Consider the following 17835-nt stretch of genomic DNA (forward strand, 5'->3'; position numbering starts at 1 on the left):
TAGTGGGATTAGAGTGAGATTTGGGTTAAAGAGTAGGGGGTAAGTTGTAGGGAGTTTCCTATATGTGTTTGTTTGGGGTATTTTGGGCCATCTGGCATTTAGCCGGTTGGTCCTAGGTCTCAGCTGGTGTGGAAGGCCATGTTCAAGGACAGGCCATCCCCCCTGTTGTCTGCGATAGGGGGTGATCAGCGAGACAGTATGAAGTGACTTTGTAACGTCGCTGTCAGGTATAAGGTTCGTAAGCAATGTTGCCAATGTTATGAGCAACATTGTTGGTGTGTTGGGGTGGGGATGTGGGTGCTGGTACGCTCTGGTGCCACCATAGTGCTGGTTGGGTATCAGATTTTAGCCTGATTGTGGGTTGTGTTATTAAGGTTGGAGTTGTTTTTCCTTAGTATGGAGTATGAGGATGTTAAAGGTGTGGGTGATGGGGAATGTGGTTGAGGTCGTCTGGACTGGTGTTGGGGTGGGGATTTCTGTGGGGGTGCGGGGCTGGGGGGGATGTTGATGGTGTTAACTAAATCTATGTTTTTTTGGGGGGGGAGGGGGAAGGGGGGGAAATCACCAGTCCTTCAGTTTGTGGTTTTTCCCTGGTTGCTTCATTCAGCTGGGGTTGTTGTTGTTGTAGGGTTGTCCATCTGCGATGAATTGGTTTGGTTAATCTTGGTCTGGTTTCTTGTGTCGTATGGCCGGCGGGACGGTTCTGAGCATGATGTTTGCCTGTATTGGTTTGCGTTGTTGTGCCGCTTCTCTTGTTTCTTTTTCTTCTGTACCGTTGTCCAGTTGTTTGCTATTGTTTCCTCGTGGTTGGGGCTGTCACTTGGTGGGTTTGTCGGTTGCCATTCCGGTGGGAGGTCGAGTTCAAGGTTCTTTAGTAGTTGCAGGGCCTCAGGTATGTTGGTAGCCATGTGTTGTGTTGTATTGGTTGTTACAATGAGGCGGAAGGGGAAGCCCCATCGGTATTTGATCCCTGCTTGTTGGAGACGCTGGGTGCATGGGCGCAGGCTTTTCCTCCGGTTTAGGGTATCCTGAGATAGGTCCTGTAGGGCCAGAATGGGGGTTTCTCCATATCGAAGGTTGCTTGAGTTTCTGAGGTGGTGCCATATCTCTTCCTTCTTTTTGTAGCGTGTGAAGCATACAATGATGTCTCTTGGGGGGGGGGCGCTGGGTTTTGGCATAGGTTTTAGGGCTCTGTGAGCCCTCTCCAAGTCAGCTGCCTCAAGTTTCAGGCTTGGGATTGTATTTTTCAGTCAGCGTATAATTAGGTCTGCTGGGCTTTTCTCCTCTGTTTTTTCAGGAAAGTTGCGGAAGCGGATGTTACAACGTCTATTGCGGTCTTCAAGGTCGGCTTGCTTAATTTTCATCTCTCTGTGTTCTGCTTCCATTTGGTTTACCAGTTCGTCCAGTTTCTTGTTCACACGTGCGTTCTCCTCCCGGTATTGCTCTATTATTCTTTCTTGCATTTGGTTTTTGTTCTCTAGAGCTTCCACTTTGGAGGTTAGATTGTTGATTAGTACCTGCATGGGAGCCATTGTGGCCTTCAGTGTTTCTTCTAATCGTGCTTCTAATCTTGCTTCCATTTCCCTCAGATCTCGTTTCGTTATTGGGTGGTCATCATCTTGAAGGGGAGTTACCATCTTAGCATTGTTTGCCATCTCCCTGGTTGGTGTCATCTCAGTCTCCCTGATAGTTTTGGTTTGAGGTTGGCTTGGCGTCCACTTGGGGTAGGGCGTGTGGTGGTTAGGAGTTGTGGCAGTGGTGATTCCTGAGTATTGTTGGGTTGCTGAGCTGATCAGGCTTTGGCTGGTGGCTTTTACAGAGCGTTTGGATTAGGTGGTCATTTGTGTCACTTCTAGCCTGTGTTTTAAGAACTTCTCTTGGGTTTTCTGTAGTTGCCTCAGCGATGCCGCCGAGGCTGGGGGGGAGGGCAGGTAAGCAGAGATGGGTAGAGTAATGGACAGACAGTTCATATAAGGGGAGGGGGGTTAGCAGGTAGAGATACAAGAGATTAGAGGGGTGGGGCCAGGGGAAATATGTGTTTAGGAGGGGGTTGTGTATACCCAAAAGGGGTACTGGGGTCCAGTTAAGGTGGAAATTGGGGTTGGGAGTGCGCTTAGAAACAGAGACAGACAAATAGGCTATATGTAAAGGGTGGAGGGAGAAAAGGGAAGAAGAAGAAGAAGAAGAAAGGAAGAAGAAGGGGGGAGAGGGGAGATTGGAGTAAAAGAGAAGAGAGAGAGAGAGACAAAAAGAGAGTTGAAAGAGAGAGGGGAGATAGTACAGTAATATCAGCGGTATTAGTTTGCAGCAGTAGTTTTAGCTATAGTATGAGGGGGGGCAAATTATGATAGGGTGATATGATCCTTTAGGGGAAGGGGGGATGGAGAGAGGGAGGAGGGAGAGAAAAGGAGAGGAGGAGGGGGAAGGGTGGGAGAGGGAAGGAGAAGAAAAGAGAGGGGGAGAGGGGAGGAGGGAGGGAGGGTGAGCTGCTGCAATGGTATGGGGGAAAGTCTTATTTTAAAAGAGGGGGTGGGGGGAAAGGGCTCCCCTCTCAAAAACAAACTGACGGACAGGCTAAAAAGGGGGGGTTGATTTTAAAAAATAAAGGGGATAGAAAACAAAATTGGGGATGGAAAATGAAAGGTGGGATAAAGGGAAAAAATGAGGAGGGGTGAAGAGAGAGAGGGGAGAGCAAAAAGGGAGAGAAAAATAAAAGGGGGGGAGTTGAGGGGGAGAGTATCAATAACAATAGCAGTGATATAGAGGAAATTTTTGTTTTAAAAGAGAGTGGTGGTCGTAGCTGGGGGCAAAAGATTCCCCCCTCAAGAACAAGCCAACAAATAGAAAAGAAAGGGCTTTAAAAAGAGAGGGGGGGGAAAATGTGTGGGTTTTTTTAAACTAATAATAATAATAATAATAATATTTTCCCCTAATTATTGTTATTATTTTTTGTTTGTAAAAAAGTAATTAAAAATGTACGGGTAAAAGATAAAAATGAGAATTAAAGGTAAAAAAAGGGGGTTGTCTTTAGATAGATAGATAGATAGATAGAGCTTTTTATTTTTTATTTTTTTAAAAAAAGAGTAAAGTATAGGTAAAAGAGGATAGGTAAAAGAGAGTGGAAAGTCTGGGGCGAAGTGGCAGTCCCAGGAAATGGCCTGTGATGGTTCAGGGCTCTTTTCTGGGTACTGCCATTTTAATTCTTAAGAGGGGAGTTTGAGGTGAAAATAAAATGAGGTTTAAATTGAGGGGGTGTGTGTGTGGAGAAGTGTGTCTTTAAATAGTGTGTAGAAAAGATAGAAATAAAAATAAAGATTCAAATAAAGGGTGGCTGCAGCAGCAGTGGCCCCTCTTTTAAAAACAAAAATGATAAAAGTAGGTATATGGGGGGGAATAAAAAAGAATTTCTTTTAAAAAGGGGGGAAGGGAGAGGGGTAGGAAGGCATAAAAAGGCATAAAATCAAAATACAAAGGCATAAAAATCAAAATACAAATACAAAGGCATAAAAATCAAAATACAAAGGTGAACACCCATTCTAAAGGTTGGCAAATTCACGATGTTGGCAAAATCAGTCGTTTTCTGGGCTCTTGTGGAAGGGTTAGAAACTGAAGTGTGAAGACACTTACTCAACACACATAACCACTGAGTCGGTTCCGTGGGCAAGCGAATGGCAGATCCTTGCAGAAGTTCCTGGAAAAAGGCACATAACCTTTAACGAGTCTCCTTTGGCAACAACTAAGTTGAACTGAACCCTTTATAAATGGGACATCACTAGTTGAAAACCATTAGGTACATTTTGTTCCCTCCTGATCAGCAGTTTCAATGGGTAAAACTCAGAATAGAACCAAAAAATCCATACTTTTAAAGCAAGGTGTGCTAGGAAGAACAAAGACTGGGATCCATTTTGGACTGGCTAGCTAAAGGCTGGCTGGGAAAGATGCCTTTGACTCCAGTGCTGCACAGCTGTGGGAACAAGCCCTGCTTGAGATGACCAAGGACTCCCTCCATGCAGAATGAACGTGTAAATATGTGAATAAGTCAGAACAGGACCAAACAAACCTCAGACCACATTTTTGGGCTTCTTTCAAATTAATTCTGACCATCTCTGCAAGACCTTTCATAGAAGTCCATTGAAGTACGAAGCACAAATACCTTCTTTGGCATTTTTCATTGACCTTGACATTAGGAATTAATACAGAACCAGACATCTCTGCAACAGGAAGGCTCAGCCCTGTTTTCTTACCACACAATCCCATCCTGCCATGTTAAGCTGCCTACAGTTCAGAAACTTCAGCTGGTGCAGAATTCAGCAGCCAGGTTGCCCTCCGTGGTTTGAGCATATAATGCCTGCATTATATGACTGCAATGCAGTGTGGCTGCATTGGCTGCCAATTTGTTTCTGGGCCCAAGCCCAGAACTGTTGTGGCTCCCCGTTTGTGGAATGCTCTCCCCCAGGAGACTCACCTGGCGCCTTTCGTTTCATATCGTCAGGTGCCTTTGGCTAATTAACCAATAGACGGCCTTTTAAACTGTGTGTAGGCACAGGTTATTGACATTGTTTGTTGTTATTCTTTGTATTGTTATAGATTTGGGGGGAGACCACCCTAAACCTTAGAAATTAGTAAGTGGTAGGATTTTGATTATTATTTGGAGCAGGCATAGGCAAACTCTGGCCCTCCAGATGTTTGGGACTACAGTTCCCATCCTCCCTGATCACTGGTCCTGTTAGCTAGGGATATGGGAATTGTAGTCCCAAACATCTGGAGGGCCGGAGTTTGCCTATGCCTGATTTGGAGTATTGAAGGGAAGATTGGAGGCCAGCGGAAAAAACACTTTCCAAGTCAGTGCCTCAATTGGATAGAGGCCTTAACATGACAAAGGGGTTGGTGGCACATATGTGAGGAATTCTTGGGCCTGAGCAGAAAGAGATTGTCAGACTCATGGCAACGGGGCAGGGGGTTGAGTTTTCAGGAAAAGAGTGTCTTTAGAGCAGTGTTTCCCAAGCTTGGGTCTCCAACTGTTCTTAAACTACAATTCTCATCATCCCATACTACTGGATTGGCAGAGAGTGGAGATGGTACCCAACTTTTGCAGCAGTATTCATAAAGATAAAAATAAAAACCCAGAGGCAGCACAAACCACCCCCACCCCTCCATAGCAAACATTTCATGACCTTTACATTGAAGTATCACCCCAAATTCTCCACAAACAACAAAGTGAAGCATTTCAAAAACATTTCAAAGAACTTACGGATGCTTGCAAATAGTGCAACCCCTCCATGAAGAAAGATGATTCCTTTCCTGTTCCCAGCAGGTGATGTCTTGGGCCAGTACAGCCTCACAGGCACCCCATCAAAAACCAGATCCCTTGTGATCATTTTTGGGTCCTTCACTTCTGGAATTAATAGGTTTATGGCCTTGAGTGTGGAATATCTATGGCAGATGCCCAGTTTTTCCAGAATTCGTCCCTGTTTAAACCAAAACATTTAGCATTTTAAATCAGCATTAGATATATGTATTGCATATATGTATTGCCTATGGAACAGAAACCGTGCATGGGAGATGACTGCGCTGTTTATCCTTTCCTTCCTCTTGGGATGGAAATTTATTCTCTTTGAGCAGCACAGAATTGAAGCCCCTGCCCACTCCCCTTTCCTAGTACGCTTCCTGTTATTTCAAACCTTAAGATGCAACACAAATTGGGGGTATCAAAATCAAATCAAAATGTTTATTCGGCTTTACGCCCATCATGAAACACAACACAACACAACAAATCAAATAAAACAACGGACTCGTACAAACCACAAGTAGTATAACACAGTTCACAACTCACAAGGACAGATATTAGCCGTTCATAAAAAAAAGTTTAAGATTAAGATTAAAAATTTTAGGCACTACACTAAAATCAATATCTGATGTCATTATAGAAAATTCTTATAACTATCAATAATCAGCTAACATTCCATTCCGTCTCTTGTACGAGAGGACGGCTGTTAGGAAATTAGCAACCTGTAGGGTAATATAAGGATCCACATCTTGAAGAACCCAGGCAAGCTGTAGGTCTACTGGTTTGTCAGCCATAGGCTGGATTATGGAGTTTAGTATACTAGCACGGGCAGATAAACATAACATGATGTAAAGATTCAGATGTTTTCATTTCACAAGCACACATTGAAGGGACTTGGCCCTTAGTGAATCTATGTCTCAGCACGTTTGTTGGAAAGACATTGAACCTAGCTCTAATGAAGGCATATCGTTGAGACGCGGCCATAAGCGAAGTTAAGTAGGACGGAGCGCGATAGATAGGGGTTATGCCAAAATTTAACGGCGAGCAGGCTCCACCACCAACTACGAAATTTTGGTATAGCTCCACATCACCCAGCCTTTGATTTATACACCTTTTTGCCACATTTAGATCCAGTTTGAGCAATTCAGTGGGCGAGATCTCATAGGACAGCAATTTGGCATGGATTTTTCCTGACCACAAATTTGTGAAGTCATCTCGCCACATGCATTGAATGAGATAGTGGTTCGGGAGTTTATGCCATAGGGATATCCAATAAATCAAAACTCTCCTCCATATAACTAGCTCCACTGAGGGGATCTTCATTTCTGGCATTTATTGCATCGAACGTTTTAGCTAAAATCCCTGCCCACCATGCAGAATGAAGCTTTATAGCCTCAACAGGAACCAAATCTGGCCCAGGGGCCTTACCAGTTTTCAGCTCAGCTATCAATTCTAGGATTTCAGCAGGGTCGGTATTAGGCCAGACGGGAAGGGGATTAGAAGGTCTCCAATGAGTGGCCGGAGCTTCTGCCACTGAGAAATATTTTCTCAGGAACTGCTCCCATGTAGGGGCCGGGATCACTGTTAAGGGATATTTCGTGTTTCTTCCCTTTATTAAGGACCAAAATTTCCGGGAGTTATGAGATTTTGAGGCAGAAATTATAGTCTGCCAACGATTTAAATGCCACTCCCGTTTGGCCGATTTCTGGGCCTGTTTGTATGCTTTTTTAGCCAGGGAATAAGATGGAGGTAAGGCCGGAGCGCCGGAAAGTTTATAATCATTATATATTGTATGTAGGTGGAGTCTGGCTAGTTTGCAAGCAGAGTTGAACCAAGGGGTGCCAAATTTAAAATAATCATTTTTAACTCCATAGGTTGGAGAAGTAAAAAAGCAAGTTAAAACTTCTATCAGGCAAGAAAAAAAATTCATACACGTAATAGGATCACGCGGGACTATTCCTACGTCCGGCTGATCACCAGAAAACTTTTCTCGGATAAAATCCGTATATCTATGAGCGAGGGCAGGGGACCATCTAGTCCCCTTTGTTTTAGTGGACGACTCCACAATCACCGGGATTGGGTGGGAGCGGTCAAGCAACTGCCAGTCAACACATAACTTGGTTATCAGGGGAAGATGGTCACTAAATTGGGCATTATCAATTTTAAAAGAGGTGACATTCAAAAATAGATCCCGGGAAACCAATACATAGTCAAGAACACTGATTTTAACCCCAGGTGGGTGAACTCTCCTGGTATGTCTGGAGGACACCTGCCATTTAATATAATTAAATTAAGGCGTAGAGTCATCTGATAAAGCATCACTCCCGCCTTATTGACTTTTACATCCTTTGATATTCTAGTGGGGGTGTATACTAGATCGTAAGTTTGAGCGCCGGGGTCAACCCACCACTTAGACTTTTTAAGAGCCTCCCGATTTGAGGCTATCCGAGCGTTAAAATCGCCTCCAGTAATGGAGGGGACATTGGGATATTTAAGATAACAAGAAAGTAAAAAATCCTCTAGGGATTCCCATCTAGAAGTAAGATCAGCTGCTAACCCTCCCGGAGGGAAATAGACATTTGTAACCAATAAAGAGAAGTTTCCACCAGAGATCAGTCCGGTAATAGCATAAGGCGGAAATGCATGCACTAGTGAAAGTTTAGCCCGAAGTTTAAGGGAGATACCAATTGTAAGGCCACCTTTAGGGCGGCCACCATTCGTTGACGGGCTAGCAGGCAGACATATAAACTCAAAGCCATTTAACTCAATTTCCTCCTCCACCCAAGTTTCTTGTAATAGTATGATAAGAAAGGAATTAATATATTTTTGGAATTCTGGATCTAATTTTTTACTTTTCCATCCAGCAATGTTCCAACTTAATATTGAAGGCTGGGGTTTCCCCATTCCTCCAATTGACTGTCATTCGGAAAATTGGCTCAACTTTAATACGGGAAGAGGGGAGCCAATAAAGAAATCAGTTATCTTCCTCTGATGAAAAACCTCTCGTAAAGTCTGAGTGGGATTTACAAGGTCATCTGACTGTTGAGCTTGGCCACTCGATCTACTAGGAGTAGGACTTTGAACAGGGGCGGACCCCTTTTCCAAAAGTGTTTGGTGGGCCACCCGGGGTGGACCAGCTATCTCGTCGGAAGTTTGGTCTCTCTGTAGCCTGCTACTGGTCTTTTGGGCTACTTGATTTATGTGGCCTGTTGGATCTTCAATCAGTTCCATCACTGGTCTTGCTGTTGAATCCATAATACTCCGCAAAGAGGGATAAGGCTGGGCGAGAGGGCTATTTGGGAAGGTTGGTGAAATATACTCAGAGTCGCAAAGTGATTTCATGCTCTTTATTCAGCTCATAGTGGTGAGGAGGAATGAATGAAAGTCCCCTCAAAGTATCTGCTTTATATACATTATTTACACAATGGGCTGCACATGATTGGCTAATTCCGGAATTCTACTGTAAGCCAATCAGGTTGTGGATTCACTTCTATCTGGAGCATGATTGGGTAGTTCCTGCCAACCAATCATACTGCTGCATTGTTCTAGGACCAATCAGACTGCTGCATTCTGAATCCTATTGTTCTAGGACCAATCAGACTGCTGCAGTTTGGATCCTATTCAACTCAGTACATAACACCCCTCCCCTCTAAGTTCCAGTCCTGCCCGGGAGGTCGCATTCGTAGTCCTCGAGGTACGCTGGCGGCCTACGTGTGCGTTGCGGCCTGGGGTGTTCCCTGGTCCGGGGTTCAGGTTCTGGCTCGTGTTCCAAGGATGCTGGCTGTGATGGGGCTATTTGGTCTGGCGCAACCGGCTCGCTCAGTCGTGGTTCTGGTTCCGGTGTCCTTTCGGCCTCGCAGGTCCTCTCTGTATTTACTGATTCTGCCTCTCCTGCTGGCCCCTTGTTCTCTATGGGCCTCACTGCCCCTCTGTTCCCTTGGGACTCCTCTGACCTTTCCTCCTCCTGGTTTTCTCCCGGGAATCGTCGCCGTATCTGGTCGCAGTGGCGGCGCCAGCATTGCCCCCCATCTGTTAGCACCTCGTACGACACGGGGCCAGTGACCCTGGTGACTGTGGCGGGTACCCATGCTGGGCCTGCCCCAAAATTCTTTGCGTACACTGGGTCCTGGGCCTCGAAGGTCCGGGGGTTCCTGCCTTCCCCCACCACTACCTCATCCTGAGCTCTATCGGGGTGAAGGCGGTCCAATCTGATTGCAAGGCGCCGACCCATTAGTAGTTCAGCGGGGCTCCGGCCAGTCGTTGAGCTGGGGGTGCTGTGCTGTGCTAGAAGGAATGTGGCAAGGCGGTACTCCCAATCCCCTTGCGTCATGCGGCGAAGGGTGTCCTTGGTGGTCCGCACCATGCGTTCTGCTTGGCCATTGGTGGCAGGATGGAATGGCGCCGAACGGATGTGGCGGATGGCGTTCTGCGCTGTGAAGGTTTGGAATTCTCCTGACGTAAATGCAGTCCCGTTGTCTGAGACGAGAGTGTCAGGGAGCCCGTGGGTTGCAAACAGCCTGCGTAGTACCCGGATGGCTGCGGACGTAGAAGTGGACGGTACCAGTGCGACTTCCAGCCATTTGGTGTAGGAGTCCACCACTATGAAGAATGTTTTCCCCTGAAAGGGGCCAGCGAAGTCCACATGCAGGCGTGACCATGGTGCTCGGGCGGACTCCCAGGACTGGACTGGGGCCCTTGGGGGATCTGGGCGGGATTCTTGGCAGGCCTGGCAGTGTTTGACCCAGGCCTCTATCTCTCCGTCGATCCCCGGTCACCACACATAACTCCTGGCAAGGGCCTTCATTCTTACTACCCCTGGGTGTGTCTCGTGTAGGGCTGTGAGGACCCTTTTGCGGAGGGGCTGGGGAACAACGACCCTGCTTCCCCATAACAGGCACCCCTTGTGGGCCGACAGTTCATGTTTGCGGTTTGTGTAGCCGGCGAATTCTGGCCCGGGGCTGCTGCTGGGCCATCCCCTCCACACCCAGTCCAGGACCCGGGAGATGACCCTATCTTTCTTGGAATGGTGTGCAACTTCTTGTGCCTGAATGGGGCGGTCGGGAAGCAGCTCCAGGCTCATAACCTCTTGTGCAGGTGCTGGGTCGGGGCCTGTTTCCGGTAGTGGTAGCCTGCTGAGGGCATCCGCATGGCCCATCGCCTTCCCCGGACGGTGAATCAGTGCATACTGGTAGCTGGCAAGGAAAATTGACCACCTGAGGACGCGAGGAGACAGCACTTGGGGGGTCTGCTTTTCAGGGGCAAATAAGCCAAGCAACGGCTTGTGGTCAGTCACAACGGTGAAGGGCCGCCCGTACAAGAAATCATGGAATTTTTTTACTCCCATCACAATTGCCAGACCCTCCTTGTCGATTTGCGAGTAGTTCCGCTCGGTTGCGTTGAGTGTCTGGGAAAAGTATGCCACCGGTACCTCTCTTCCATCCGGGAGTTGGTGTCCCAGGACAGCGCCAATTCCATAGGGCGAGGCATCGCATGCTGGCACCACCGGCAGCCTCTCGTCGAAGTGTGCCAAGACCGAGTTTGAGACAAGCAAGTCCTTGACTGCCTGGAATGCGGCCTCCTGGCGCTGGCCCCACACCCAAGGGGCCCGCTTGTCCAGGAGTCTGTGTAGGGGCTCTGCTACCGCCGCCTTGTGGGGAAGGAAGGAATGGTAAAAGTTCAATAGTCCCAAGAAGGCCTGAAGTTCAGTCTTGTTCTTGGGCGCTGGGGCATCACAAATGGCCCGTACCTTGTCCCCAGTCGGGTGGACCCCTTCTGCGTCCACCATAAATCCCAGAAAGTCCACCTGAGGCACTCCTAGTAGACATTTTTCCCGCTTCACCTTGAGACCCGCCGTCTGGAAACGGTGCAGAACGGTGCGGAGGCGGTCCTCAAACTCCTCTGGTGTGGGCCCGGCAATCAACACATCATCGAAGAAGGGGGTGACGCCAGGAATCCCTTTAAGTAGAGAGTCCATTAGATTCTGGAATATGCCTGGTGCCACGCTGACACCGAATTGCAGCCGCTTTACCCTGAATGCTCCTCTGTGCGTCACAATCGTCTGTGCCTCTGCTGTGGCCTCATCTACTGGCAGCTGTTGATATGCTTGGGCCAAGTCCAGCTTGCCAAAAATTTTCGACCCAGCCAGGGTGGCAAGAACATGGCTGACCACTGGCACTGGGTATACATGGGCCGTGAGGGCCTTGTTTATGGTACATTTGTAGTCTGCGCAGATGCGGACTGAACCATTAGGCTTGACGGGCGTGACGATTGGGGTTTCCCAGGGGGCATTAGGCACCGGCTCCAGCACTCCTTGCTCCACGAGCCGGTCCAATTCCTCGTCTATACGGGGTTTCAGGGCGAACGGGACCCGGCGGGCCTTGAGCCTGACCGGTCGTACTGCGGGGTCAAGCTGTAGAGCAATGGGGGGGCCTGTATACTGTCCCAATTTCCCATCGAAAACCCCCGGAAATTCCTTGCATATGGCGTCCACGTCCACTAGTAAGCTAGTGTGGTTCACCCCGGTGACGGCTAGCCCCAGTGGTCCAAACCATGCCAATCCCAGTAAGCTAATGTAGGGGCCCTTGACCACAAGCAAGTCCAGTTGCCGCGTCCGCCCTCGGTATTGCACCCTGAAGGTCCCCACCCCCATTGTAGGGACCTTACGTTTTTGGAAGTCCCGGAGGGTGAATGGGGCCGGCCTGAGTTTGGGACCCCCAGTAGGACACAGTTTCCTTAAGGTCCTTGCCGAGATTATGGATAGAGTTGAACCCGTGTCAAGCTCCATGCAGCATGGGGCCCCCTCTATCTGTACGTCAACATAAATTTTCTCTACGTTGGGGTGGGGCAACTGGTATACCTAGAAGTCCGTGAGCTCTGTCGAGTTGCCTTGGTGCGTTGGGCCCCGGGACCTGGGGCTCTTGGATTGGTCATCTGATGCCTGGCGTCGGGTGGGCCGAGCCCGACACACCCGGGCGATGTGTCCCAATTTTCTGCACTGCCTGCACTCTGCGTTGCGGAAACGGCAGGTCCTCCTCTCGTGACTTTCTCCACAGCTTGCGCAGCTCCCTCCTTCTCGTCGAGGCAACTGTGGTATGTGGGCTGCTTGAGTGCGCTGCTGTACTCGGTGCACCTCCTCCCTGTCGGATCCTGAGTCGTCGGTGAGGTCTTCGTGGTGGACCCTCGGTTGGGACAGCTGGCTCGGCCGTGCCTCTTGCGTCGACCTCTCGGCAGCTTCCGTTGCCAGGGCCTCCTCCAGAGCGACCTGGAACGTTAGGTCCTTCTTAGCGTAGAGGCGTCGTTGCAGCTTCTCATCCTTCAGGCCACCGACGAGGCGGTCACGAAGCATGTTCTCCAGCTCTGAGAAGTTGCAGAACCGGGCGGCATGGCGGAGAGAGGTCACAAACCCAGTTATGGTTTCCCCAGGGGCTTGCCGCTTTGCGTAGAAGGCATTTCGATGAGCCACCACTGAGGGCTGCGGCGAAAAGTGCCCCTTCAGCTGTTCCATTATTGTTTTGTATGGAACAGTAGCGACGTCTTCAGGCGCAAGGAGAGCCCGGGCGATTTCAAACGTCTCCTCTCCGCAGACGCTGAAGAATATCGCCCTCTTCTTGGCGTCTTCTTCGTCGGTGACCCCTTTGGCTTCTAGGAGGAAGGTGAAACGGGAGGTGTACGCTTCCCAGTCTCCCGATGCTGGGTTGAACGGCGAGAAGCTGTTGTCGGTTGCCATTCTGAGTTCCTTGTGTCCCGGAGCTGAAGCCTGGATACACGGTGCGAGGCAGCGGTGCGGCAGGTGGCGGTGCTGCGGTGCTGTGTGTGGCAGTCAGCTCAGCGGGATCCCATCCTCGTCGCCAGTGAAAACGGTGCGGCAGGTGGCGGTGCTGCGGTGCTGTGTGTGGCAGTCAGCTCAGCGGGATCCCACCTTCGTCGCCAGTGAAATATACTCAGAGTCGCAAAGTGATTTCATGCTCTTTATTCAGCTCATAGTGGTGAGGAGGAATGAATGAAAGTCCCCTCAAAGTATCTGCTTTATATACATTATTTACACAATGGGCTGCACATGATTGGCTAATTCCGGAATTCTACTGTAAGCCAATCAGGTTGTGGATTCACTTCTATCTGGAGCATGATTGGGTAGTTCCTGCCAACCAATCATACTGCTGCATTGTTCTAGGACCAATCAGACTGCTGCATTCTGAATCCTATTGTTCTAGGACCAATCAGACTGCTGCAGTTTGGATCCTATTCAACTCAGTACATAACAGTTGGCAAAAGCACCTCTTCTCTTGATTGGTCAGTGCTATAAGAAGGTTCCAGGTCTGGCATCGATGAATGTGTAGAAAGGGATTTTTCCTGTTGTGTGCTGCTTTCTTCAGGTATGTTTTTCGATGGACAGTCATGTAAATCTATTAAGAGCACAGAGGATTGTTCTGCTTGGAGGGAAGGACTAGTAGTTGCTTCTTGGGGTTGTATCTTATCCTCCATTGCCGACATACATTTAGCATTAGATATTGAGAGATCCATATGATCTGGTTCTTCTAGGGAGTCATGTACGTGAGTATTCTGGTGCTGAGCTTCCTAATAAGTTGGGTTTTAAGCGATTCCAGTCCATTAATAATTTCTTTTTGTTCCACCACTGGTAAATCTGCAAAGGAGGCAATGAGTTCGATCTCTTCTGGTGGTGTCATGCCACTTTCCGGATGGTCATTGTTCTTTGCTCGGGGAGTGGAGGCCACATAACTCTTCTCCTGGGATTTAACACCCACTCCGGTGTCCACTGGTGGATAGGGTTTAGCAGATTTTGAGCCCTCTTTGGTTATTGCCTCCAACAGTAGGGGTTTAGGCGTAGGGTCTATAAAGGCTCTCGTTGGTGCTATCCCACAGCGAAACAAAAATGCTTTCTTTCGTAATATGATAGTGGGAATTTTTGTGGTTTGGAACGCAAGCAGGACTCTCTGGGATTTATGATGATGGACAAGGGGGAGGACTGCACAGAGGTCAATTTGTGTTGCCTCCATATTTAAAAGCACCTTTAGGAGTTCCTTGGCACCACCCAGAGTTCTCCATCTTGGGTCCCCATTTTGTATGGTTAGGCTCACTTTCCTTGGTGTTAAGATCAAGGATTGATGACCTAATTGAAGGTTAAGGTTATATTTAAATTTGTCAGTACGTTTGTTATTTAAGGACAAACTCCTCGTCCCCTTCCTCTCTTCAAGGGACTTAACACCGGCTGGCGCTGGGGAAGTAGTAACTAGCTTTGGTTGGAGGCTGTGCAGCTGGGACGAAAGATCATCTAGTCTTTTGAATATACAGTGCAAGGTTTTGATTATTAAATGGGACTGTTCAAAGGTCATATGATTGGCCGTGCCAAGGACCAGTTCCTCCTTCTGAGGAGAGACTACACTCTTACTGTTGGCCACATCGCTTGTTATTTGTGGAATTATTCGCTCTTCGTCTTTAAGTGCTGACGTGCAATCAATCAGTGGGTTGAAACGGTTCTGAGTTTCTACCATGTAGGAACAATCCAGTAGATTACTCCCTTCTTTAAAGTGACATGGTTCAACCCTTGTTTGCTTTGATCTCGGAAAGGGAACGGGGACTATCTCCTCGGAATCTCTAAGACGTTTCCCATATCCCATAATTCAGATATCGAGAAGAGGGGGGGATAGTATTTCCAAGTCGGCGTCTTCACCTTCACCCTCACAGGCCGGCAATTTAGGTCTACAAGGAGACTACCGGTAAGCAATACAGACCATTCCTTTGAAGACCTACTCCCACCAGGACTAAGACTAATATAAGATTCTCCTTCAAAGCTTGTCGCAGGGCCCACCGCGGTTCGGTCTCAGATGAAAGGGAAACTCCCAACGGCCTCACCTTGAACAGGGGAGTTTCTCTTCGTGCAGCTTAAAGATTTTTCTCCAACATCTCTTCTGCACTTCCAAATTTGCCACTACACCCTTGTTCTTTTCTAAGACCTTCCTTAGATTTGTCGTACATGTATACCTGACCTTTCTTCCATTATGGAGTTCAGGGGTGTCAAATTGGGGGTATTCAGTGCTAGTGCATAAGAACCTAAGCAGTGTAGGAGTGCAAATATCCAGAGTGTGGGGATCAGATGGGATTACTATGAGGAATTATAAAATATGCCTCAAGCCATTGTGTCAGCTGTGAAAGCATGGTGTTGATTGGGTTTAATTCAGTGACAGTAATTTCTGATCAAATCCCACAACCCTCTGCATCTCTGGCCATTTCCTCTACTGTCCATTTCTCTCTGCTTGTGTACACAGCCCAGCTGCCAGTTGCTTTGCCAGGCATCACAGCTGTCAACCGTCCCTTATTTGACAGGAAACTCCCTTATCCCAGCGCGGTTTCCTGCTGCTGTCCTGGATTGATGATGTCCCGTAAATTTCCCGGGTTTCAAAGGAAGCAGCTCCTCTCCCTCCCTCCCTGCCAGCCAGAGAGGAGGGAGGCTCCAACTGTGTTGCTTGGCTGCGTTGCTTACCCAATAAGGAGTCTAAGAACGACTGGGGGGTGGAGTTTGCATGCCTTGTGCCGATTAAATCGGCCGCGTTGCCTGGGGACTCGCCTTTGCTCAGCGCTTCCCAGCGGAGAGGTGACGGTGTGTAATATTGAGGCTTGGAAGTGAGCAATAGCCCTGACGGAGCTGGTCTGGGGAAAGGAGAAAGGTCTGCTTATGGAAAGTAACTACAGCACTTACCAAGCAACGGTCAGCGGGACACAATGAGAAGCAAGGAAAGGTTATGTTGGGATCCACCTCTGAATTACCTGATGCAATTTGCCAGGAAGGCCACTGGGTGGCAGCACATTACAAGAGACCGAAGCAAAATGACTGAAACATGAAAAGAGGGTGCCGCGATTGTTTGCAAGGGCAAAAGCCCACCTACAAATTAGCTGAGCTCTTTACTTTGGGACCTGTCATCCCTTATTTTGGCTACTGATCCCTTTTTTTCAAATCTGAAAGTTGACAGCTATGCCAGGCATGCATCCTGGGCTGTGAAAGATAGTGGGCAGCTTTTTTTGTTGTAGCTTTTCTGATATGTTAATCTTAGGATGTTAATCTTAGGGCCAGGAAACAGATCTCACATGAAGGTGATAACGATCCCTGTCCTCCTGCTTATCATGTATATTGCTTGTTTGTGACCTCCGGGTTTGCTGGATGCATTCCTTTGTAGTTCTGTTTTCTTTACCCCGAAAGTATGCATGCTTAATTAGTTTTTGTAGGTTAACTTTGTCCCCATGTGGGGTTTGTTGAAATGCTCAGAGGAAATCTGATTGGTTCTTACGAACACGGTGACAAAAGTTCTTTTGTGAATAAAACGAGCTGGGCCGGAGGGTGGACAGGAATTATTATTATACACAACCAATCTTGCTGGTTCAAGCCTCTGTGTGTATTTTCATAATCAGAGTTCAATCCTTCCTTTACTTTGGGAACGCCTCACAGCAGAGCCTGCTGGATTAAGACAATGGCCCATCTAGTCCAGCATCTCGCAGTTGTCAACCAGGTGCCCCAGTGGGAAACCCACAAACCCGGACCCAAGCACAAGAGCCCTCTCCCCTCCTGTGTTTTCCAGCAACTGGTGTTCAGAAGCATTGCTGCCTCCATCTCTAGAGCCAGAGCTGGTTAATAAGCATCCATAGCTATTGCCTCCATGAATTTATCTATTTCTCGTTGGAAGCTATTCAACTTGGCAGCCATCACTGCCTCTTGTGAGAGTGACTTCCATGGATTGAATATATTATGTGTGAAGAAGTCCTTTCTTCTATCTGTCCTGAATCTTCCAACATTCAGCTTCATTGGATTGTCTACAAGTTCTAGTGTCGTGAGAGATGGAGGAAAACCTTTCTCTCTCTATTTTCTCCATAATCTTAAGCATTTATATCACGTCGCCTCTTACTTGCCTTTTCTCTAAACTATTTCAAATGTTGCAGCCCTTTTTAGAGAGGTGTCGCTTCATCCCTGTAATATATGTAAAATAAACTTACCAGTACAAATCCATATCCCACTAAGAGATTTACAAGTATCAATGGTGCAGGACGGCTGAGTCCTCGAGGCACGTGGGTCCTGGCAAGAGCATAAGAAACTCCCCACACTAACAGCAAGAAATGAATGAAAATAGTTGTATATAATATCAGCATCCACAGAGTTCCACCAAATGCCATTTCCCTTCAACTCAGAGGCACAGAGACAAGGACTTCGCCTTAGACAATGCTGGTGGCTTTTATACAAGAACAGTCGATGTCACCTGCAAGAGGACATCCTCGGCCAACCCACTTAATCTCTCAGCTGAGAAGAAAACAAATGGTTTAGGAATGTGGTAATATGGTGCAGGCTAACCATAGACTTGCTTAACAGCTTATCTTTAGAATGCCTCATGGTTAGAATGCCCGAAAACAGGTTGGCTGACAGTTGAAATGGATGCATACTTCAGCAAATATAGAGCTTGCTTAAGCCTAAGGGTTGTCAGTATGTGGCTTTATTGCTTGAGTCAATGTGTAAAAGCATAGGAATGAAGGAAGGCAAGGACAGGTGA

General features: G+C 47.8%; 1 protein-coding gene across 1 annotated transcript in view; it reads right to left on the reverse strand.

The window, feature by feature from the left end:
* LOC128403811 (arylacetamide deacetylase-like 4) overlaps nt 1–17745 on the reverse strand; it is a 29489-nt gene extending 11744 nt beyond the window's left edge. The window contains exons 1-3 of the mRNA XM_053368904.1: nt 17288–17745; nt 5252–5468; nt 3628–3691 (exon numbers count right to left, since the gene is read on the reverse strand). Coding sequence (XP_053224879.1) covers nt 3628–3691; nt 5252–5468; nt 17288–17464 — 458 coding nt within the window. The 5' untranslated portion in view covers nt 17465–17745. The remainder of the gene's footprint in view (nt 1–3627; nt 3692–5251; nt 5469–17287) is intronic.
* Nucleotides 17746–17835: the final 90 nt, after the last annotated feature.

The sequence above is a fragment of the Podarcis raffonei genome, chromosome 16, assembly GCF_027172205.1.
Source record: "Podarcis raffonei isolate rPodRaf1 chromosome 16, rPodRaf1.pri, whole genome shotgun sequence".
Lineage (NCBI taxonomy): Eukaryota > Metazoa > Chordata > Lepidosauria > Squamata > Lacertidae > Podarcis > Podarcis raffonei.